The sequence below is a fragment of the Ochotona princeps genome, chromosome 6, assembly GCF_030435755.1.
Source record: "Ochotona princeps isolate mOchPri1 chromosome 6, mOchPri1.hap1, whole genome shotgun sequence".
In the NCBI taxonomy this organism is placed as follows: domain Eukaryota; kingdom Metazoa; phylum Chordata; class Mammalia; order Lagomorpha; family Ochotonidae; genus Ochotona; species Ochotona princeps.
In genome coordinates, this window is record NC_080837.1 from 6810131 (window position 1) to 6827877 (window position 17747).

Here is a 17747-nt window from a genome sequence, read left to right on the forward strand (position 1 = left end):
CTTACTTTAGGCCATCCGCCACTGCTCTCCCAAGCCACATAGAGGGAGCTGGAAGGGAAGTGGAGCAGCAGTGACATGAACGAGCAACCACATGGAATCCTGGCACTTGCAAAGCAAGGATTTAGCCACTAGGCTATTGGGCTGGGCCCTACATAGGCTACTTTAAACGTCAAGGACCTCACACAGGCTTGTCTTCACGCTCTTGCCACCTCTCCTTTATTCCAACTGCACACAAGCACTCTTCACGACCAAGTGGCATGCCTTGAGACCCAAAGCCTCACTGCAAGCCTTGTCAGTGTAAGAACTCATTAAAAATGCATTTGGAGGGACAAGAAGAGAAAATGGAGGAGGAAGAACAAGGCAAGCTTCTAGCCCTACTGGTCAAGATACCACATCCCACCTTGAAATACTGAGGTTCAATCCCCCCACCAGCTCCTGACTCCAGCTTCCCACCCACGCAGTGACAGCCAGAACTGGGGTCCCTGACGCTGGCAGACTGGGTATGCTTTCCATCTGACCCTCAAAAAAGATATCTTTTAAAAAAAGATTCAATGCATTTGGGGCCTACCACAGTCCTGAATCAAAAACTGCATTTTAGTAAGATCCTTGGGAGACTGGGACACACCTAAAGCTAACCCAGGAAACCCAGAGGTTTGTTACTTCGTTTCTAATCAGCCTCCCCACATACAAACAGCTTTCATGTGTAGTTACTTCACCCATTTAAAGGCTGGAGGTTGTAACTTAACCATATTTCTTGGAGCATAATGGCAACTAAAGTGCATGGGGTTTAAAAAAAATCAAAGAAACCAAGGTGGTTTATGTGGGACATTTCCCAAAGAGCTCTGAGAATACAGGAGAGCAACCCAAGGAGAAGCAGAGGCCGAGGGAGGCTGTGACTAGTAAGAACAAATAGGAAAAGATGGACAAGGGCTGTTCTTAGTTTCAGGGAAAAGTGATGGCCAAGACATGCCAAACAGAACATCACAAGAAAACATTCCAGACAACCGAGCTCAGCCTGAGCACAAACAGAAAGGTGCCCGAGGCAGACACAGGTCAAGAGACGAAGAGGAAAATACTAGGGAAACATCACAGGATTACCGACACAACTGGGAGATGAGCTGAACTTCAGAAGAGTGTTATGCCAAGTTAAACTGACTCAAGTTGGTAACTGCTTTGTTATGGACAAATGACTGTAAGATCATCTGCTATTTTCTATAGCACAGAAATTCACCAGGTAGACAGAGAGAGGAGGAATTGCACTTGATGAAGTGAGTGGGGTGAATCGATCATCAATAGGAGGATCTGGACACAGAGTCAAGTTCCTGGAATCCGGGACCCACAGACACATGCCGCCCTCAAGTGACTTGCCTGTCCCTGTGCAGCTCAGCTTGGCCAAGCGTTCCAGCTCCTTGGTGCTGTCTCAGGGGCACAAGAGCCCAACTCAGCAATAATATTTTTAGACTGATTGTTACCTTTCTCCACTTTCCTCTGTCCCTGCCAGCTCCTGTGGGTTTTGCAGCTGAGTCACTAACGGCATTTACAAAGGCACCCAGTGTCCAGGAGGGCAGCATCGGCAATGGCAGCAGGACCCGGCGCTGGGTGCCTGCATCACCAGACAGTGTGCCAATTTAAGCTCGGCTGATGGCAAGACCGTCATGGGCAAAGGCTTATCACCATTAGGCATTAGTGGGGCCATGGCAAAATCCTACCTCAGGAGTCACTCTATCTAGTTCAGGATACAAAACCACATGCCCGGGCCCATCCATCTTTGCTTCCTGCATCCTTGGCCTTAGGCACTCCCTCGGAATCTGAATTATCGTCTCAACTTCCCTCTCCCGCAGGAGGCATCCCAGGGTCTCCCCCTCTGCATTGAGCACTGTCCCTGCGCTCCACGCTCCATGGTCCAGTGTAAGATGAAACCTGAAGCACATCAGGATGTCCTAGAAGCTGTGAGGGCCCCAAGAAACTGACCTATGCAACAAATCAACACAAGGAGTGGGCAGACGGATGGGAGGCGCCTTGTCTGAACTCAGCATTTAGAACAGCCAGGGCAAACCTGATGGCTCAGCATTCATCACTCAACACATGTTTATTAAACAGCCAGGCTCTGTGTTCCAGGTCAGGAATACAGTAGTGGAAAACCCATATAGAAGCATTCCATAGAGAAGAGACTCAACCCTTCTATGAATGTTGTCCGAAAGAGGCTGGAGGTGCAGAAGCTGCACAGATTCCTCCCTCAGCCCAGGCTGATGAGGCCTGCAGGGGACACAGTCCGGGCAACCTTCCTCTCACCAGTTAGCAGTTAGGACAGAAACCAGAGAGGACAAATAGGCTGATGCCCTGGGACTTCTAAAAGGAAGTGGGAAGAAACAGGACATGTCCTCTAGCAACCTCAAATGGAGCATGTGGTCTGCCCTCCTGGATTCCACACAAGGTGTTCATGAAGAGTCCTCTCCGTGCAACTCCCCAACTCCCAAAGCGGACTCAGAGAGTGTCTCAGCTCTCTTGCTGAGTAATGCTACACAACACAAGAGAGTGGCAAGGGGGAAGGCACCAAGGTGCTATGGCTGATGACAAGCTGCAACAGTCAGATGCGTGCCCGGGCCTTTACCCAGCCTCGCACCTGATGGAGGAGTCCAGAGCTGTCCATAAACATTCCCTTAAGATGATCGATCATCTTGTTAGTGTGTTAGGTCAGTTTTAGCAGACACAGGTTGGAATTCTGCACCTGTCCATGGCTGTGGCACCTCTGCTACTTGACAACCTGGAGGAACTCCTTTCCTCAGCTGTGTGTGCACCAGGTCACATGACATATTTGGCAGCAGTCAGTAAGCTGTGGCTGTCAATTTCTCCATTCCCTCCCTGCCCATTTTACCACAGGACTCAGGACACTGTAAGCTGGCCATAGGTAGCCCTGGACACAAGCCACTCTAAACCTTCACTTGGTCCAGGAGAGCTTCCTGCCCTGGCAAGGAGTGAGGCCCCAAAGGGTGCTGTTCTACAGATACAATTCTCAAAACACAGATTGCAACCTGGGAACTTCCAGTAGGCCTCTGGGGGCAAGCATACTGCAGAGAAACCCCAGCCCCCAGAGAAGGAATGGCCTTCCTGAATTAGCCTCACACTGAGAGCTCAATGAAAGGTTTTCCTGGCACCCCGAGTCCTAAGGCGAGCAAGTAGAAGGCCCTGGCACAGCAACTATATGCCCTCCAGGGACTCGGCTATGTGCCCCTACGTTGCTGAATGGCATCAGGGTAAAGAAGAGGGTAGGTGGGCAGCCTCAGCTGCCCTGGACAGCAGATCGCCAAGCAGCACCCAGAAAGCAGTTAGTAGCCTGGCCTCCACGCAGGTACAACACAGGGTCTCTGCTCTGTGTAAGGACCACTCTTGGACTGCCCAAGGTTGCCGAGACCTCTGCCTCCTCCCTCCTTGTGGCAAGCCAGCTGGCTGGTCTTCAGATGGGAAGGCAGTGTAGGCTCTGCGGCGTGGGCTGCATGTTCCTGCAAGGCTGGCGACGGGGCACGATCTGGCACTGCAGCTGCTGGTGGGAGGCTGCATCCCACTCCAGGAGGAGGAACCCTCCATGGGCCTTCCCAGAAGGCCCAGAGCTCAGGAGAGAAGAGAGACCGCCATCCCACAGCTCCAGGAGCCAGAGACAGCGATCAATGTGTCCTTGGCCCTCAGAGAGGAAGAGGCACCCAGGGTAACCCTGACCTAAGCCAGCCTGCCCTGCTGGGGCACAGCTGACCCACACCAGTCCCCTCCTCAGACCACAGAAGCCTGTAACATTTATCACTGAAGTGCCTTGGAAAGAAATGGAGAAGAAAAAACATCTGCACCCTGGAGGCAGAAAGTGAGCAGTGGGGAGGAGCTGGGAAGGGAGAACCAGGCTGCTTCTCAGTTCCTGACTTCACAGCCACTCTCAGACCACTTGCTTTTCTCTGACCCTAATACCGTGTTTCCAACAGATTCTTGCAGGTATGGAAATGCAGAGCTAAACAAGGGCCACACCCCATCTGAAGACAGAGCCTCAGGCAAACATCAACCACAAAGGTCAGGCACCCACCTCCTCTGGGACCTCTGGCATCTTCCAGAGAGAGAAACAGAGATGGAAAGCCCAGTGGCCCCCAAGCTAAGGCCCCCAGGCACAGAATATCAAACGGTGATACCACACTTCTTGCCAAGGGGAACAGACAAGGAAGTTATCAATCTTTCTGGAAAAAACTTGAGTCAGTTGAAGGTCAGCACTTTGAGAAAATCCCCTCCCTTTGAGAGGTAGTTACTTCCGACAAAGCTCTTCCCCACTCATTTCGGGATATACACCATCCAGCACCTTCTCTTCCCTCAGGGTATTTTACCAAAACAACCAGGCATGAAAAATCCCTGACAGACCCAACAGTCTCAGGTGCCACACGGCATTGTGTTAAAAAAAAAAAAAAAAAAAAAAGACCTGTGCCAGGCAGGGAGGAGGCCAGAGAGATCAAGGCGGTCCGTTGCTGCCATGGAGGCAGGGGAAGGGTGCCGGCTTGGCAACCCCGCCAGCAGCAGATGCCGCACCCCACCCTCTCTCCCTCTTCTTACCTTCTGGGCAAGTCTGCTGCCACGTCTATATTATGCTCAAACACACATACAGCAAAATTCAGAGCTTTTTAAGTATACTGGTAGTGTTTAAGTTCACGTTTCTTCGTTATTAGCTTCTTCAAGGCTCACAGAACAGAGGGAAATGAATGGACAGCAGTGGGAAGGGCTGAGCAGAGAGAGCTGGCAAGTCCCTTCAGCCTGTCCCCACCAAATTCTACCACGGAGACAAGGGGTCCTAAGGGGGGAGTGGCTCTTCCTTCCTTCCCTACAAAAGACAGGAAAAAGGCCTCTGGAACTGGGGTTCCCATGCCTACCCCTTTGGTGGATCAATGTTTTTAACCTTATGTTAGTAAATTCTAACAGCCCAGCAACACCCAGCTCATCCAAACGGCGGCAGTGACACTTCCCGGATAGCTCCCTCATTGTGAAAGCCACAGAGAAACAGGATCTGGTCAACCAGCAGTCAGCCCGGGAGGCCCCTCCCCCACCCAAAAGTGTTTTGCTTCATCATCTCTAAGACAGGCCCTTCCAGCTGGAGGCCGTCACCCAGGGGACCCTTCTTAGGGCCACCGCAGGGGCGAAAGAACAACTCCAGGGGATCCAGCAGGCTCAGAGGAAAAGCCATGCCGTCTGGCTGAGCAGCCATCTGTCCAGCCACACTCACAGCTAGCATCCTCATCTCTCGCCAAACAGCTCCATGTTGTGTGTGTCCGGGGGTGAGGGCACGCAGTAGGGACAGAGCTGTGGTGGTAGGTGTCCTCTCTCCCAACCCCCCCAAGCCCCTCCCCCAGCCAAACAATCTCAGGCACTCACCCGAATGCGTGCTGTTCTGGGCTGAGGAGTCGGAGTCCTGCGTGCTCCAGGGTCGGTCCCAGCCAGTCAGGCTGAGGGACTGCAGGCCAAGGCACAAGTCATTTGCATCTGGGAGGCCACGAGAAGATTCTTGCGCTGAGGTGGGGAAAAGCATCCTGCTTGCAAGTGCTTCTTCAGAGTCCTGGAAGTCTGCTTTGGACAGGAGGACAGCAGAAACCCCAGAGTTAAGGGCTGTTTTCCCCTATAGTATCAACAATAAATGTCATTAACAACAGTTTCCAGGCTGGGGGAGCCAGACGTTCAAGTCAGCTGGGTGCTGCAGCCTCCACCTCTGCACTTTGGGGGCGTCAGGGCGAGTGTCGTGAACCACGCAGCCCCCTCCCCGCACACACCCCTATCCTGGCTGCATTACAGACAGGCCAGCATGTGATCAGGCTGCTGATGCTGCCCGCGGCCAGTGACATCAGCCGGCTGAGCCGTGCAATAGAGAGGCCTCATCCCTCACAGAACGGGGGTGGAGACTTGCCTCCGGGGGAGAGACAGCACCGAGCTACTTGGAATAGTCGGGGCGGGCGTAGGGCTGCAAGGCAGCACCCTCGGGTCTCCAGCAACAGCGGCTGTGGCCGAGCGGGGGCTGTGGGCGCGACTCAAGTCCTCTTGCTGACGGCGGAGCTGGAGTGGCTGGCTGCCTGCTGTTGCGGCTCTGCCCTTCCTCTGCTCTCCACCCCCAAGCTCCAAAACACTCCAGTTCTGGACTCTCTCCAGCTGCTGGCCCAAGCCCTGGCTTTGCAGCCCGATGCAAACCTTCACAATCCTGCCGGCAAAAACCTATGTGCTCTGAGTGGCCCTTAGTAGCCACCCTGACACAGCAGTGTTTGCTGCCGTGGAGGAAGGAAACGGGAGCACCTTCAGGAACACTGCAAACTGGGCCCTGGGGAGTAGCTCCTGGTGTTCTCAGCTCCGGCAGAGGGAGGGGCAGCAGACTGCTCCAGGTCCTTCTCACAGGACAGGAGCCTGGCTCCGAACACGTCTGTCAGGCCTGCTTCTCGGCTCAGGCAGCTCCAGGTGTAGACCGCGGAAGCACTCCCTAGGCAGCTTCTGATGACCCCACAAGAGACAGACTGTCTCCCAAGTACTGCTCCCAGGCTCCGGAGCTCGCACCACCTGCTCTGTTAACACTGATTCTGCCCCTCCAGGAGCCCTCAGGGTGATACTGGCCAGCTGGGAGGGCCATAGATGCTGTTCACTGCCAGGGCCTCCCTCAGGGCTGCTGCCTAGGATCAGGATCCCAGTTATGTGAACAACACAGCTTCAGCAACCAAGCCTCAGAAAGCACAACTTCTGAAGCCTCCTGGATTTTCTCTGTGCCAGCATCCCCTCTGAGAGTGGCCAGAGCCTGCCTCAGGATGCTGTGTGTGTATTCTGGTGTGGGGCTGGGGCCGGGGGGATGGGTGGTCAGTGGGAGGCACTCCTCCCCAGCTGCTGTGTCATCCAGTCACGTTATTCCTGTCTGGCTGTGTACATGCTCCACTTGCTCAGGTTCACCACCACACATGCTGCACAGGATGCCACCGCTGCAGGTGCTACCCCCACAGCCCCAGCCATTCCCTGCCTCCAGCTTCTACCAAGTCCCCCTTCTCACAGCTATAAACTTCAAAATTAAACCAGAGGTATTCTTTACATAAAAGCATAACACTCCCTTTTAAACAAAACAAAGCATAATCCTACACAAGCAGCCCCTGCATCCTCCAGAACGTGTCTCTGCATAGTACCCCCTACTACCCTAATCCGAGAGCATCTCTGTTGAGAGGATGCCATTCCTTACCCAGCCCCACACCCAGAGCATCTGGTGCTCACAGCCACACTGGGCCTCCCACAGAGACTCTAATCATCAACCACACTTTTGCCACTCACAGCAACATTGACATCACTAGGACTCAACAGAAATGGTGAACTCTAGGTCTGATGTGAGACCTGCCGGACTGCCTGCACTTCCCTGGCCTCCTGGTCAGGACAGGATGTGTGTGCATGCTACCTGAGCACCACAGCCCCCTACCCACCTTGAGGATCAGGCAGCTCCAAGCACCAGCAGCCCGACTGTCCTCGCCTAGAAAACCGCACCAGAGACCTCACCTTTTCGCATATCTGAGCATATCCGACCCTGAGTTTTTCCCAAAGGTGGCTGGCTACCCCGGAAGGATTCCTTCACTAGATCTGAGAATCAAGGGAGGCCATGCCTGCTAAGCCTTTGAGTGGCATGCAGGGAGGAGCCTTGGGGCCTGCTCTGCTCACAATCACCACAATGTGCTCTCTGACAATTTCCTCGGTCTTTCTGTGCAGCTTCTCCTCTATGATGTGGCACAGCAGTGGCTCTAGGGTGCTCGGGGAGGCCCAGGCAAGCGGCAGCACAGTTTCTGGCAAGACAGCCAGTGATACACTGGGACTGACCACAAGCTCCTGAAGAACCGCAAAGGCCATCACAGAAACACACTGCTTTACGGCCGCTGACTCTGTTCCTCTGAGCTCCCGCCCTTGGCTTTGCCATGGGAGTCTGAGAAGCAAGCTGTCCATTAAGGGTTCCTGCAAGGAGCAATTGAGACCAACTAGCAAAGGCCGGCTGTTTAAGTTGGGGCCCACATGCGTTTCTCACACTCATCTCCTGTGACAAAAAAAGCACTTCGCCCTTGTTATCAGAGGATGTTCTTCTTGACCCTCTGCCGGGAGTCAGCCAGATCCTCAGAAGGGACCAAATCTGGGAGCCAGCATGGGCTGAAATAAAAAACCCTACTCTCAGGCAATCTACTTCAACATCTCCAATGCTTTTTCCTGAAAGTTTCTTGTGTCAATACTTACCATGTTTCCCATGTCAGTTCTTAATTCAGATCAAAACTTTAAAATAGTTTTCCTTTGAAAATGTCAGTAATTCTGGGGCCCGGCGGCGTGGCCTAGCGGCTAAAGTCCTTGCCTTGAAAGCCCCGGGATCCCATATGGGCGCCGGTTCTAATCCCAGCAGCTCCACTTCCCATCCAGCTCCCTGCTTGTGGCCTGGGAAAGCAGTCGAGGACGGCCCAAACCTTTGGGACCCTGTAGCCCGCGTGGGAGACGTGGAAGAGGTTCCAGGTTCCCAGCATCGGATCGGCGCGCACCGGCCCGTTGCGGCTCACTTGGGGAGTGAAACATCAGATGGAAGATCTTCCTCTCTGTCTCTCCTCCTCTCTGTATATCTGGCTTTCCAATAACAATAAAATCTTTAAAAAAAAATGTAATTCATAGCTAAATCCCAAATTTTTGTAACAACTCAAGAGAATAATTAACCCTAAATTGGAAGTCAGCCACAGTTTCACCATGTTCTGGGTGTGTCTCCTAAGAGCTGTTACACATAATCCCCATGGCTCAGCATTGTGGCACGGCACATTAGGCCACCAGCATCCCCTACAAGCCAATGGCCATTGTGACTGCTCTACTTCCATCCAGCATTTGGGAACGCGGCAGAGGATGGACCAAGAGCCTGCATCCTTGCCATGCAAGTGTGAGACCTGGATGGGAGTTTCAGGCTCGCGTCTCCCTGGCCCAGCCCGAGCTATTGCCATTTGGGGAGTGAACCAGCAGGCATATCTGTCTTGTCCTCTCTTTCAAATAAGCAAATCTAAAGAAAACAGAGTGAGAGCAAGAGAGTGAAATACACTCACCAAACTCCTACGTGTTTGAGCAGAGCCTTCCACAGGCCTTCATGGTGGGGTCCCCATGAAGCATTAGTGGCTTTGTAAGAGGAAGGAAGCCCAGATCTCGCCTTGCCTCCCAAACAGTGTGAGGCGGCCAGATGCCAGCACCACACTCCAGGACCACACAGTCTCCAAAATCAGGAGCCAGACACACCCGTTTCCTGGCAGATCACCTGGCCAGAGGTAGAGGAATGCCTCCCCCGACTGAAGCCCAGATGGACTCCAGGTCCAGGGCTCAGACCACTACAGCTTTAGCTCTGCACATTAGAACCTATCTAACCCACGGAAGACTCTTATGCCACCAAAACTTAGAACTGAAGTGCCCTAGGCAGGTGGTCATTCCCGAGTGCCTGGCAGAGGAAACGTGGTAAGAGTAGAACAGCATCTATATGTGCTCTCTTGTGGAACCATTACGGCAAGGAGTAACGAGGGCTCCACCATACAAGGGCATTTTAAAAAGTTCACCAGAACTAGATTTGAACTGTAATATTGCAACAAGGTGGAGGAATCCACCATGGGGAGAGGGTACAGGGAGGGATTGGCGGAATCCCAGAACCTATGAAACTGTCACAAAATGAAATGTAATAAAAAAAAAAAAAAGTTTACCACAGATGGAATCAAGGGTTGATTTTGGTACCAATAAGTTCTTTTAAATCTGTGTATAGAGACTTCAAAGTTCATGGAGAATGTGTAATAGTTAATTAACCATGCATGCACTTTTTCAACATCATTTGCACCAAGATAAAGTCATCTTCGACCTCTACTTCCCCAAGACTGGTCTGAAGTACCCTCAGAGATAAGACAGTGATGCAGGAAGCCAGGCAGGCTCCTGGGACAGGGTCAGCCTCACTGAAAAGCATTTCATGTTGTAAGCTGATTCTTTAGAACAGGAAGAGAAGGAGAGCCAGCTCTGCCGGGGCCAGCAGAGACAGGGAGAACAGAGCCTGAGTATCCTATGCAGGCTCAGGTGCACAAGGAGGGATCTGTGGCCTCATCATCAGGAGACGGCCAGGGGGAGGACGACAGAGCCGGGACAGAGTAGGACGGAGAGAGGATGTGCAGCATGGCAATCTCTGCAGGAGGGAATTCAATGTTGTTAACAGGCATGATCAGAACTACGAGAACTCTCGTGTTAGTGGCTGAAGCTGGTTATGGGCCAGTTACAGATACTATGAACTGCTGATGTGCGTGAGGGCAACAAGATGCTCATGCATTTTCCTTTTGTTAATAGCTTGGACACTATTTTTCTTGCCCAAATCAAGGCAACCAAAACATTAATTTTGGAAAAATCAGGGCAGCTTAGGGTGCAAGAGCAAGCACGCAGGAATTCCATCCGAGCCAGCCACCTGTCCAGACCTTTCTGGCAGTGGTCTGTGTTGAGGCCCTTGCACACCCACTGAGGGCACTGCTAGTCTCCAGGGCAGGGCTTCTCTAGCCTGGGAACCAGCGGGCCTCACTCAGGATTCTCACTGAAACACCAAGGGTTCCCATCTGATTTGGCAGTCTGGCCCGGACTCCACAATCTGCATGGCCAACCAGCTCTGCTCACCACATTTGGAGCAGAGTCAGGAAAGAGATCCACCACCCACAGGTTCACTTCCCAAGCTGGAGCCAGGAACCCAAGAGCTCCCAGGTGGGTGCCAGAGGCCCAGTGGCTTGAGCCATCACCGCTGCCTTCCAGGACGTACGTTAGTAGAAGGGTGGAACCTGGAACACACTGAAACGCCTGTCCCAACAGCGATTTGTCCTCAGCTGTCTGCCTCAGTCTCTGTGGCAGGTAACTAGTCAGATCCTTTCTTAGTGACATGCATTGTTGATGATGCCCTGCTGCCTCTCAGGTGAAAGTAAACTTACAGGGCCCAGCGCAACAGAGTAGTGGCTAAAGTCCTTGCCTTACACGTGCCGGGATCCCATATGGACGCCGGTTCTAATCCTGGCGGCCGAGCTTCCCGTCCAGCTCCCTGCTTGTGGCCTGGGAAAGCAGTCGAGGAAGGCCCAAAGCCTTGGAATCCTGTAGCCGCATGGGAGACCCTGAGGAGCTCCTGGCTCCCGGCTTCGGATTGGCTCAGCTCCAGCCATTGCGGTCACTTGGGCAGTAAACCATCAGACGGAAGATCATCCTGTCTCTCCTCCCCTTTGTATATCCACCTTTCCAATAAAAATAATAAATAAATCTTAAAAAAAAAAAGTAAACTTACAGTCCCTTAGTAACTTTCTCCCACATTCTCCACCAAACACAAAAAGATAGGCTTTAGGGTCAGTGCCATCACTCAACAGGCTAATCCTCTACCTTCAAGAGCCATTATCCCATATGACCTGGGAAAGCAGTAGAGGATGGCCCAGTTCCTTGGGACTCCGCACCCTTGTGGAGACCTGGAAGAAATTCCTTGCTTCTGATCGGCTTAGCTCTGGTCATTGCAGCCATTTGGGGAGTGACCCAGTAGATGGAAGATCATCTTTCTGTGTCTTCCTTCTCTCTGTAAATTTGCCTTTCCAAATAAAAATACTTTTTAAAAGGATACGTCTGAATTCATCACAATCCTCTCCAAGTTCATACACCAGGAAACATTCCTTTGCTAACAACCCAGTGCTCACAAGTTGAACAGCCACCCAGAAGACAAGGCATGGCTGCCAGAATGGTCAAAAGCTTCCTTAGAATTTTAGCTATGCACTAAACTGCATTATAGATCTAGACATATGGGAGCATCAGATTTTGCATTCATCATAAAAACATGGTGAAAAGGCCCACCATAACAGCCCAGTGGCTAATGTACTCGCCCTGCAAGGGCCAAGGATGGTCCAAGGCCATGGGACCCCGCATCCGCGGGGGAGACCCAGAGGAAGTTCCTGGCTTTAGATCAGGTCAGCTCAGCTCCAGCCTTTCTGGCCACTTGAGAAGTGAACCAGCAGACGGAAAATCTTTCTCTCAGTCTCTCCTTTTCTTTACGGATCTGACTTTCCAGCAAAAAAATTTTTTTAAAAAGTGATGAAGATGCATGGCTTTTAATAATCTTAAAATGAAGTCAACCCATAATTTCCAACTGTGTCCTGTGTTTCTTATAATAGGCATTAACATGGCATACATTTTAGAATGCCACGTCCCAGCCCCACATCCTACCCCTGGCGGACCTAGCCAGTGCCAGCATTGTCACTGATGGGGGATGGATGTCACTGGAACTGGTACCTGCAAGGCTCCTCCAACTGGCATGCAAAATACTAGTGACGAGGGGGGCTGAGCCCTTACCTCGGTAACAGCTGTCGCTTAACCAGCTTATTGAACTATCTTGTAGCGATCTGTAGCCTCCGGAATGTCCAGATTCTTCCCATTGAATAATAAACTACACAGAACAGGGCCCGGCAGCGTGGCCTAGTGACTAAATCCTAACCTTGCATCTGCTGGGATCCCATGTGGTTGCCAGTTCATATCTCTGCTACTCCACCTCCCATCCAGCTCCCTCCCTGCTTGTGGCCTGGGAAAGCAGTTGAAGATGGTCCAAAGCCTTGGGACTCTGTACCCGCGTGGGAGACCCAGAAGAAGCTCCTGGCTCTGGCTTCGTATTGGCTCAGGTCCAGCCTTTGCAGCAAATTGGGGAGTGAACCAGTGGACGGAAAATCCAATATACAGAGTATTCAGCATATTCCAATAATAAGAATAAATAACTTTTTAAAAAAAATACAAAAAGACAGAACAAAATTTCAATCCTGGGAGTTGCGTCTGGCTGCTGCTTATAATGGGTGACACCTCAGCACTCAGCGCTGCAGTGGACGACAGCAGTCACTGCTGGCTGCCTGCTAACTCTCTGGAAAGAAAACCTGAGGACACCCAAAACGTGGACTCCCCAGTAAGCAGAAGACAGATACCTGTTAACAGGGCATAAAGTTGTTTCTACATCACTGCTCGTTCCAGACGGAACCACTAGATACAGAGTTTACCAAGCTTTTGCAGGAAGACATGGCCAGCACCCCATCTACTGCCAAAGCAGACATGCTCCTGCCCCAGGGATGGCATAGCCATCACCACTCTGTTTAAGACACGCTTGTTGTGAGCCCAGCAGCTTGACCTAGCGGCTAAAGTCCTCGCCTTGAATGCGCGGGGATCCCATATGGGTGCCGGCACAGCACTGGCCACTGCGCTCACTTGGGGAGTGAATCATCGGATGGATGATCTTCCTCTCTGTCTCTCCTCTCTGTATATCTGAGTTTGTAATAAAAATAAACAAATCTTAAAAAAAAAAAAAAAAGAGAGACACCCTCGTTGGGCCCAGTGTGACAGCCTAGCGGCTTTAGTCCTCGCCTTGCACACGCCGGGATCCCATATGGGATAAAAAGATTTATTTATTTTTATTGCAAAGTCAGATATACAGAGAAGAAGATCTTCCATCCAATGATTCACTCTCCAAGTGACCTCAATGGCTGGAGTTGAGCCAATCAAAAGGCAGGTGCCTGGAGCCTCTTCCAGGTCTCCCACGTGGGTACAGGATTCCAAGGCTTTGGGCCGTCTTCGACTTCTTTCCCAGGTCAGAAGCAGGGAGCTGGATAGGAAGGAGGGCTGCTGGTATTAGAACTGGCACCCATATGGGATCCCGGCGCATGCAAGGCGAGGACTACCGTGCCGGGCCCAAAAATAAATAAATCTTAAAAAAAAAGGAAAGATGCCCTTGTCATATCCTGGTGTACCTGGATCTGGGCTACCTGCTCCAGCTCCTAACTCGAGCCTCCTGTGGACACTGAAGCTGGGAGGCCACAATGGAAGTGTAAGTCACTGGGTCCCTCCCACCATGTAGAAGAACCGGCTTGGGTTCCCAACTTCCTGCTTCAATCCAGCTCAACCTCATCTATTGTAAGCTATTGGAAAAAACAAGCCAGCAAACAGGAACTGTCTTTTCAAGCTCTTTAACATTTATTAAAAAAAATTATTGATCTGGGGCCTGCATTGTAGTATAGCAAGTTAAGCAGTCACCTAAAAAGCTAATATCCCATAGGGGTGCCAGTTTCAGTCCCAGCTGCTTCTCTTCTGAACTAGTTCCCTGCTAATGCACTTGGCAAAGTATCTGAAGATGGCCCAAGTGCTTGGGCCCCTGCACCTACGTGAGAGACCATAAGCAGCTCAGGGCTTTTGGCTTTAGCCTGGTACCAGCCCAGCTATTGCACTTCGGGAGTTAACCAGTGGATTGGAAGTTTCTTTCTGTCTCTCCCTCTCTGTAATTCTGCCTTTCAAATTAATCTAAAAAAAAAAAACCCTCAGTTTAAGAATGTAAAATTAAAATACACAAATTTCCAGAAAAACAGATTAAGAAAACAAGCTTGTTAAAAGATGAAGGGCAGAGGTGTTAGTGTTGTATAGCACGTCAAGCAGCCACCTGTGAAATCAGCATCCTATATGCTCCACTTCCAATCCAGCTTCCTGGTAATACGCCTGGGAAAGCAGTGGATGAGGTCTCAAGTAGTGGGGCCCAGATGGGGTACCAGGCTCCTGGCTTCAGTCTGACCCAGCCCCAGCTGCTTTGGTCAACTGAGGATTCAATCAGTAGTTGGAAGTTCTCATACACTCTCTCCATATTTCTAAGTCTGCCTCTCAAATGCGTCAAATAAACTTTAAAAATATGAAGGCTGTTTTCCCTGGTGTTACGGCTGGCAGTAATGCAGTCCCTCAAATGTAACAGTAGTAAGGTCAGAGGAAGGAAGATTCCTTAGGGTGCCGTTCAAGGTGAGAACAGTGAGTATCCGGGATTTTAGAATTCTCAGGAAGGTTTCACTAAGGACCTGAAAATGTTACTGATCATGCCCACTACAAATACCATCAAGGCAGAACCCTGGCAGCGTGTGGTAACCAGAATGAAGGGCAGCTTTGGCATACGTGGAAGGAGGAGAAAGGGAGTATGCCACCAAGACAGAGAGCGGGGAGACGGAGCAGGAGCTTGAGATGAAAGTCAAAGCGAAAAGTCCCAAATCCCAAGGATTCTGAAGCTGAGCTCCAAAGGCAGCATGTGCAAATACGACTCAGATGCGTGGCAAAAATAGATGAGAAACATCATCCATCTGAGGATGAGAAGGCAGAGCAGGAAGCAAGACAGTATATTTTAGAACAGAACTGAGAAGCCTGGAAAACTCAAGGAAATGAAACCTTGGCTTTGCACTGACTGGTTACACAGACGCTGCCGATACACCAGCTTGCACACCAGTGTGTGTGGGATCTGTTAGCCTATGTGCCTGGTTTATCCAAAAGGATGAAGCTAACAGCATGACAGAAATGTTACTGCGGTTCGTGACTGACATTTAGACATTTAGAAACTGTCTAGGGTGTCGTGTACTTAACGCAATAGCAGCTCTATGTATTTTTCCACACTTTTTCTTTTTTTTTTTTAATTAAACAGGTGCCTTCAATTTTAAGTTAGCAAGTGAACATTTTCCTGTTGAACAATTCTGTTCTGGTGATTTGACTGTTTACAGGATGTTCCAAGTATAAAAGGGCTCTGAAAGGTTCGGACTGAAGTGACACCATCATATGATACAAACTATGCTGCTCCGTAATTATGAGAAGGTCCATTTGGGGTAACGTGCGTAATTATGTAATTCAGTCCAACACAGATGCCTGTATTTTTGACACTTCCATTGATTAACAACACACATGCAAAGAAATCTTTCGCTTATAAGTGCATCTAGAGCCTTTTAGTACAACCTTTCTTTCTCTGCTTGCTTTGGATTCTTTCTGTTTTATTCTCAATTAGTGCTATTACTGCTTCATTTCTGAGGTACCATTGAGATATTTTCCACATACCGGCCCTGCTATAGACTAGCTTCTTTCATATGGTAGAAGCCAAGAAAATTTCTCTTACTCATTTTCTTGGTTTTACACTTAAAGAAGCAGGGATGAGGTAAGTGATAGATTTATAGATTATTTGCAGAAATACTGTAAAGCGAAGGCCCAACCTGCTTCCACCTCTATGCAGTCTATTTTACTAAAGATAGGAATCACAGCTTCTGGGAAAGAAAAGTCACCATTCTGCATTTAGCTGTACTCATGTATTACATCTGTCTCATACTGTAAAAAGATTATACAGCAAGCAACATTGTGATATAAACTAATAAGTTATATTATGCTTACATAGTCAACATTGTTAAAATGTTGAAAAAACACCTGCTACCACATCTGACAAACGTGTCGTAACTAGGGCAGAACTCCTGTTCAGAAGTTGGCAGGCCTGTGGCACAAGGGTCAGCGTTGCTCAGGATGCCCATCTTCCATCTTTTGAGTCCCAGCTACTTCCCTCACCACCCAAGCTGCCTGCCAATGTGCATCCAGATGGGCAGTAGGTGCTGGCCCCCAGGTTTGGGTTCCTGTTACCCATGGTGGAGACCTGAACTGAGTCCATGACTCCTGGCTTCTGTCTGGTCCAATACTAGCTATTGCAGCTCTGCAGTTGGGGAGTGAACCAGCAGGTAGCAGCTCTAACAAGCTGGAAAGAGTAATTTTTAAAAGGGCGAAATATCTACAAATTCATTTCACAAGGATGTAAAAACAACCAATAAGAATTTGAAAAAACAAAACCAAAATCTTACTATTAGTTTCAATGAAATACTACTACTGACCTACCAGACGGTTAAGATTAGGCCTGTGCCACGCATCTCAACATCTGGTGCTGCCAATCAAAACCTCCCATGCATTAATGACACACGATGAGAAAAGCCTCATTTCCTATATAATGAGGCACAACTACTCTTTGATCTGGCAATTTTACTCCTTAGCATCCAACAGAAAGAAAAGCATATGTCTACCGAAAATCCCATGCACTAACGGGGATAGTTTTCCCTGGAACATTCAAGTCCTGGTACACAGGGCCAGTGACCACCAGCAGACAGCGGCATGGCTTAGCACGGCCAAGTTACCCCTCACTAATGAAGACAGAACAGCTGACGGAACAATACGGATGAATCAAGAACACAGGAAATGAAGAGAAACTTCAGGTAAGAGTACAGTCAAAATAATTAAATTTATTTGGACTTCTAAGAGAAAATATATGGTACATAACCTGCATCAATCGCATATTGTTAAAGCTACCAAGTTGTCAGACATAACAGTAAAAGGGTCATTGTTTTGCTTTGTTTTAAAGATTTATTTATTTATATAAAAAAGTTAGATATACAAAGGAGGAGAGACAGAGAGGAAGAGCTAACGTCCGATGATTCATTCCCCAAGTGGTTGCAATGGCTGGAACTTAGCTGATCCGAAGCCAGGAGCCAGGAACCTCTTCCAGGTCTCCCATTCATATGCAGGGTCCCAAGGCTTTGGGCCGTCTTTGACTGATTTCACAGGTCACAGGCAGGGAGCTGGATGGGAAGTGGGGCTGCCGGGATCAGAACCAGCACCCATATGGGATCCTGGTACATGCAAGATAAGGACTTTAGCTGCTAGGCTAACGTGCTGGGCACCAACAGGGTCATTTGTGGTATTTTAAAATATCCTTTGTATCATAGCAAAGGAAATATTTCTAACAAAATAAATCAAATTTAACAGAGTAATTTTAATATAAAAATAATAATTATCAATCATCAACAACAGTTGCCTCTGGGACAGAAGTGGGGACGGAGGTCCTTTCAGAGGCCAGGAGAGCACACACCTGCCTGACGTAC

The 17747-nt window shown here is 49.9% G+C and overlaps 1 protein-coding gene across 4 annotated transcripts in view; it reads right to left on the minus strand.

The window, feature by feature from the left end:
• The window catches only part of CPEB1 (cytoplasmic polyadenylation element binding protein 1), an 88495-nt gene that overhangs the window by 16451 nt on the left and 54297 nt on the right, over positions 1 to 17747 (minus strand). For all 4 annotated transcript variants that reach the window (XM_004594597.2, XM_004594595.2, XM_058665520.1 and 1 more), the window contains exon 3: positions 5395 to 5583. In XM_004594597.2, the coding sequence (XP_004594654.1) occupies positions 5395 to 5548 (154 nt within the window). In that variant the 5' untranslated portion in view covers positions 5549 to 5583. The remainder of the gene's footprint in view (positions 1 to 5394; positions 5584 to 17747) is intronic.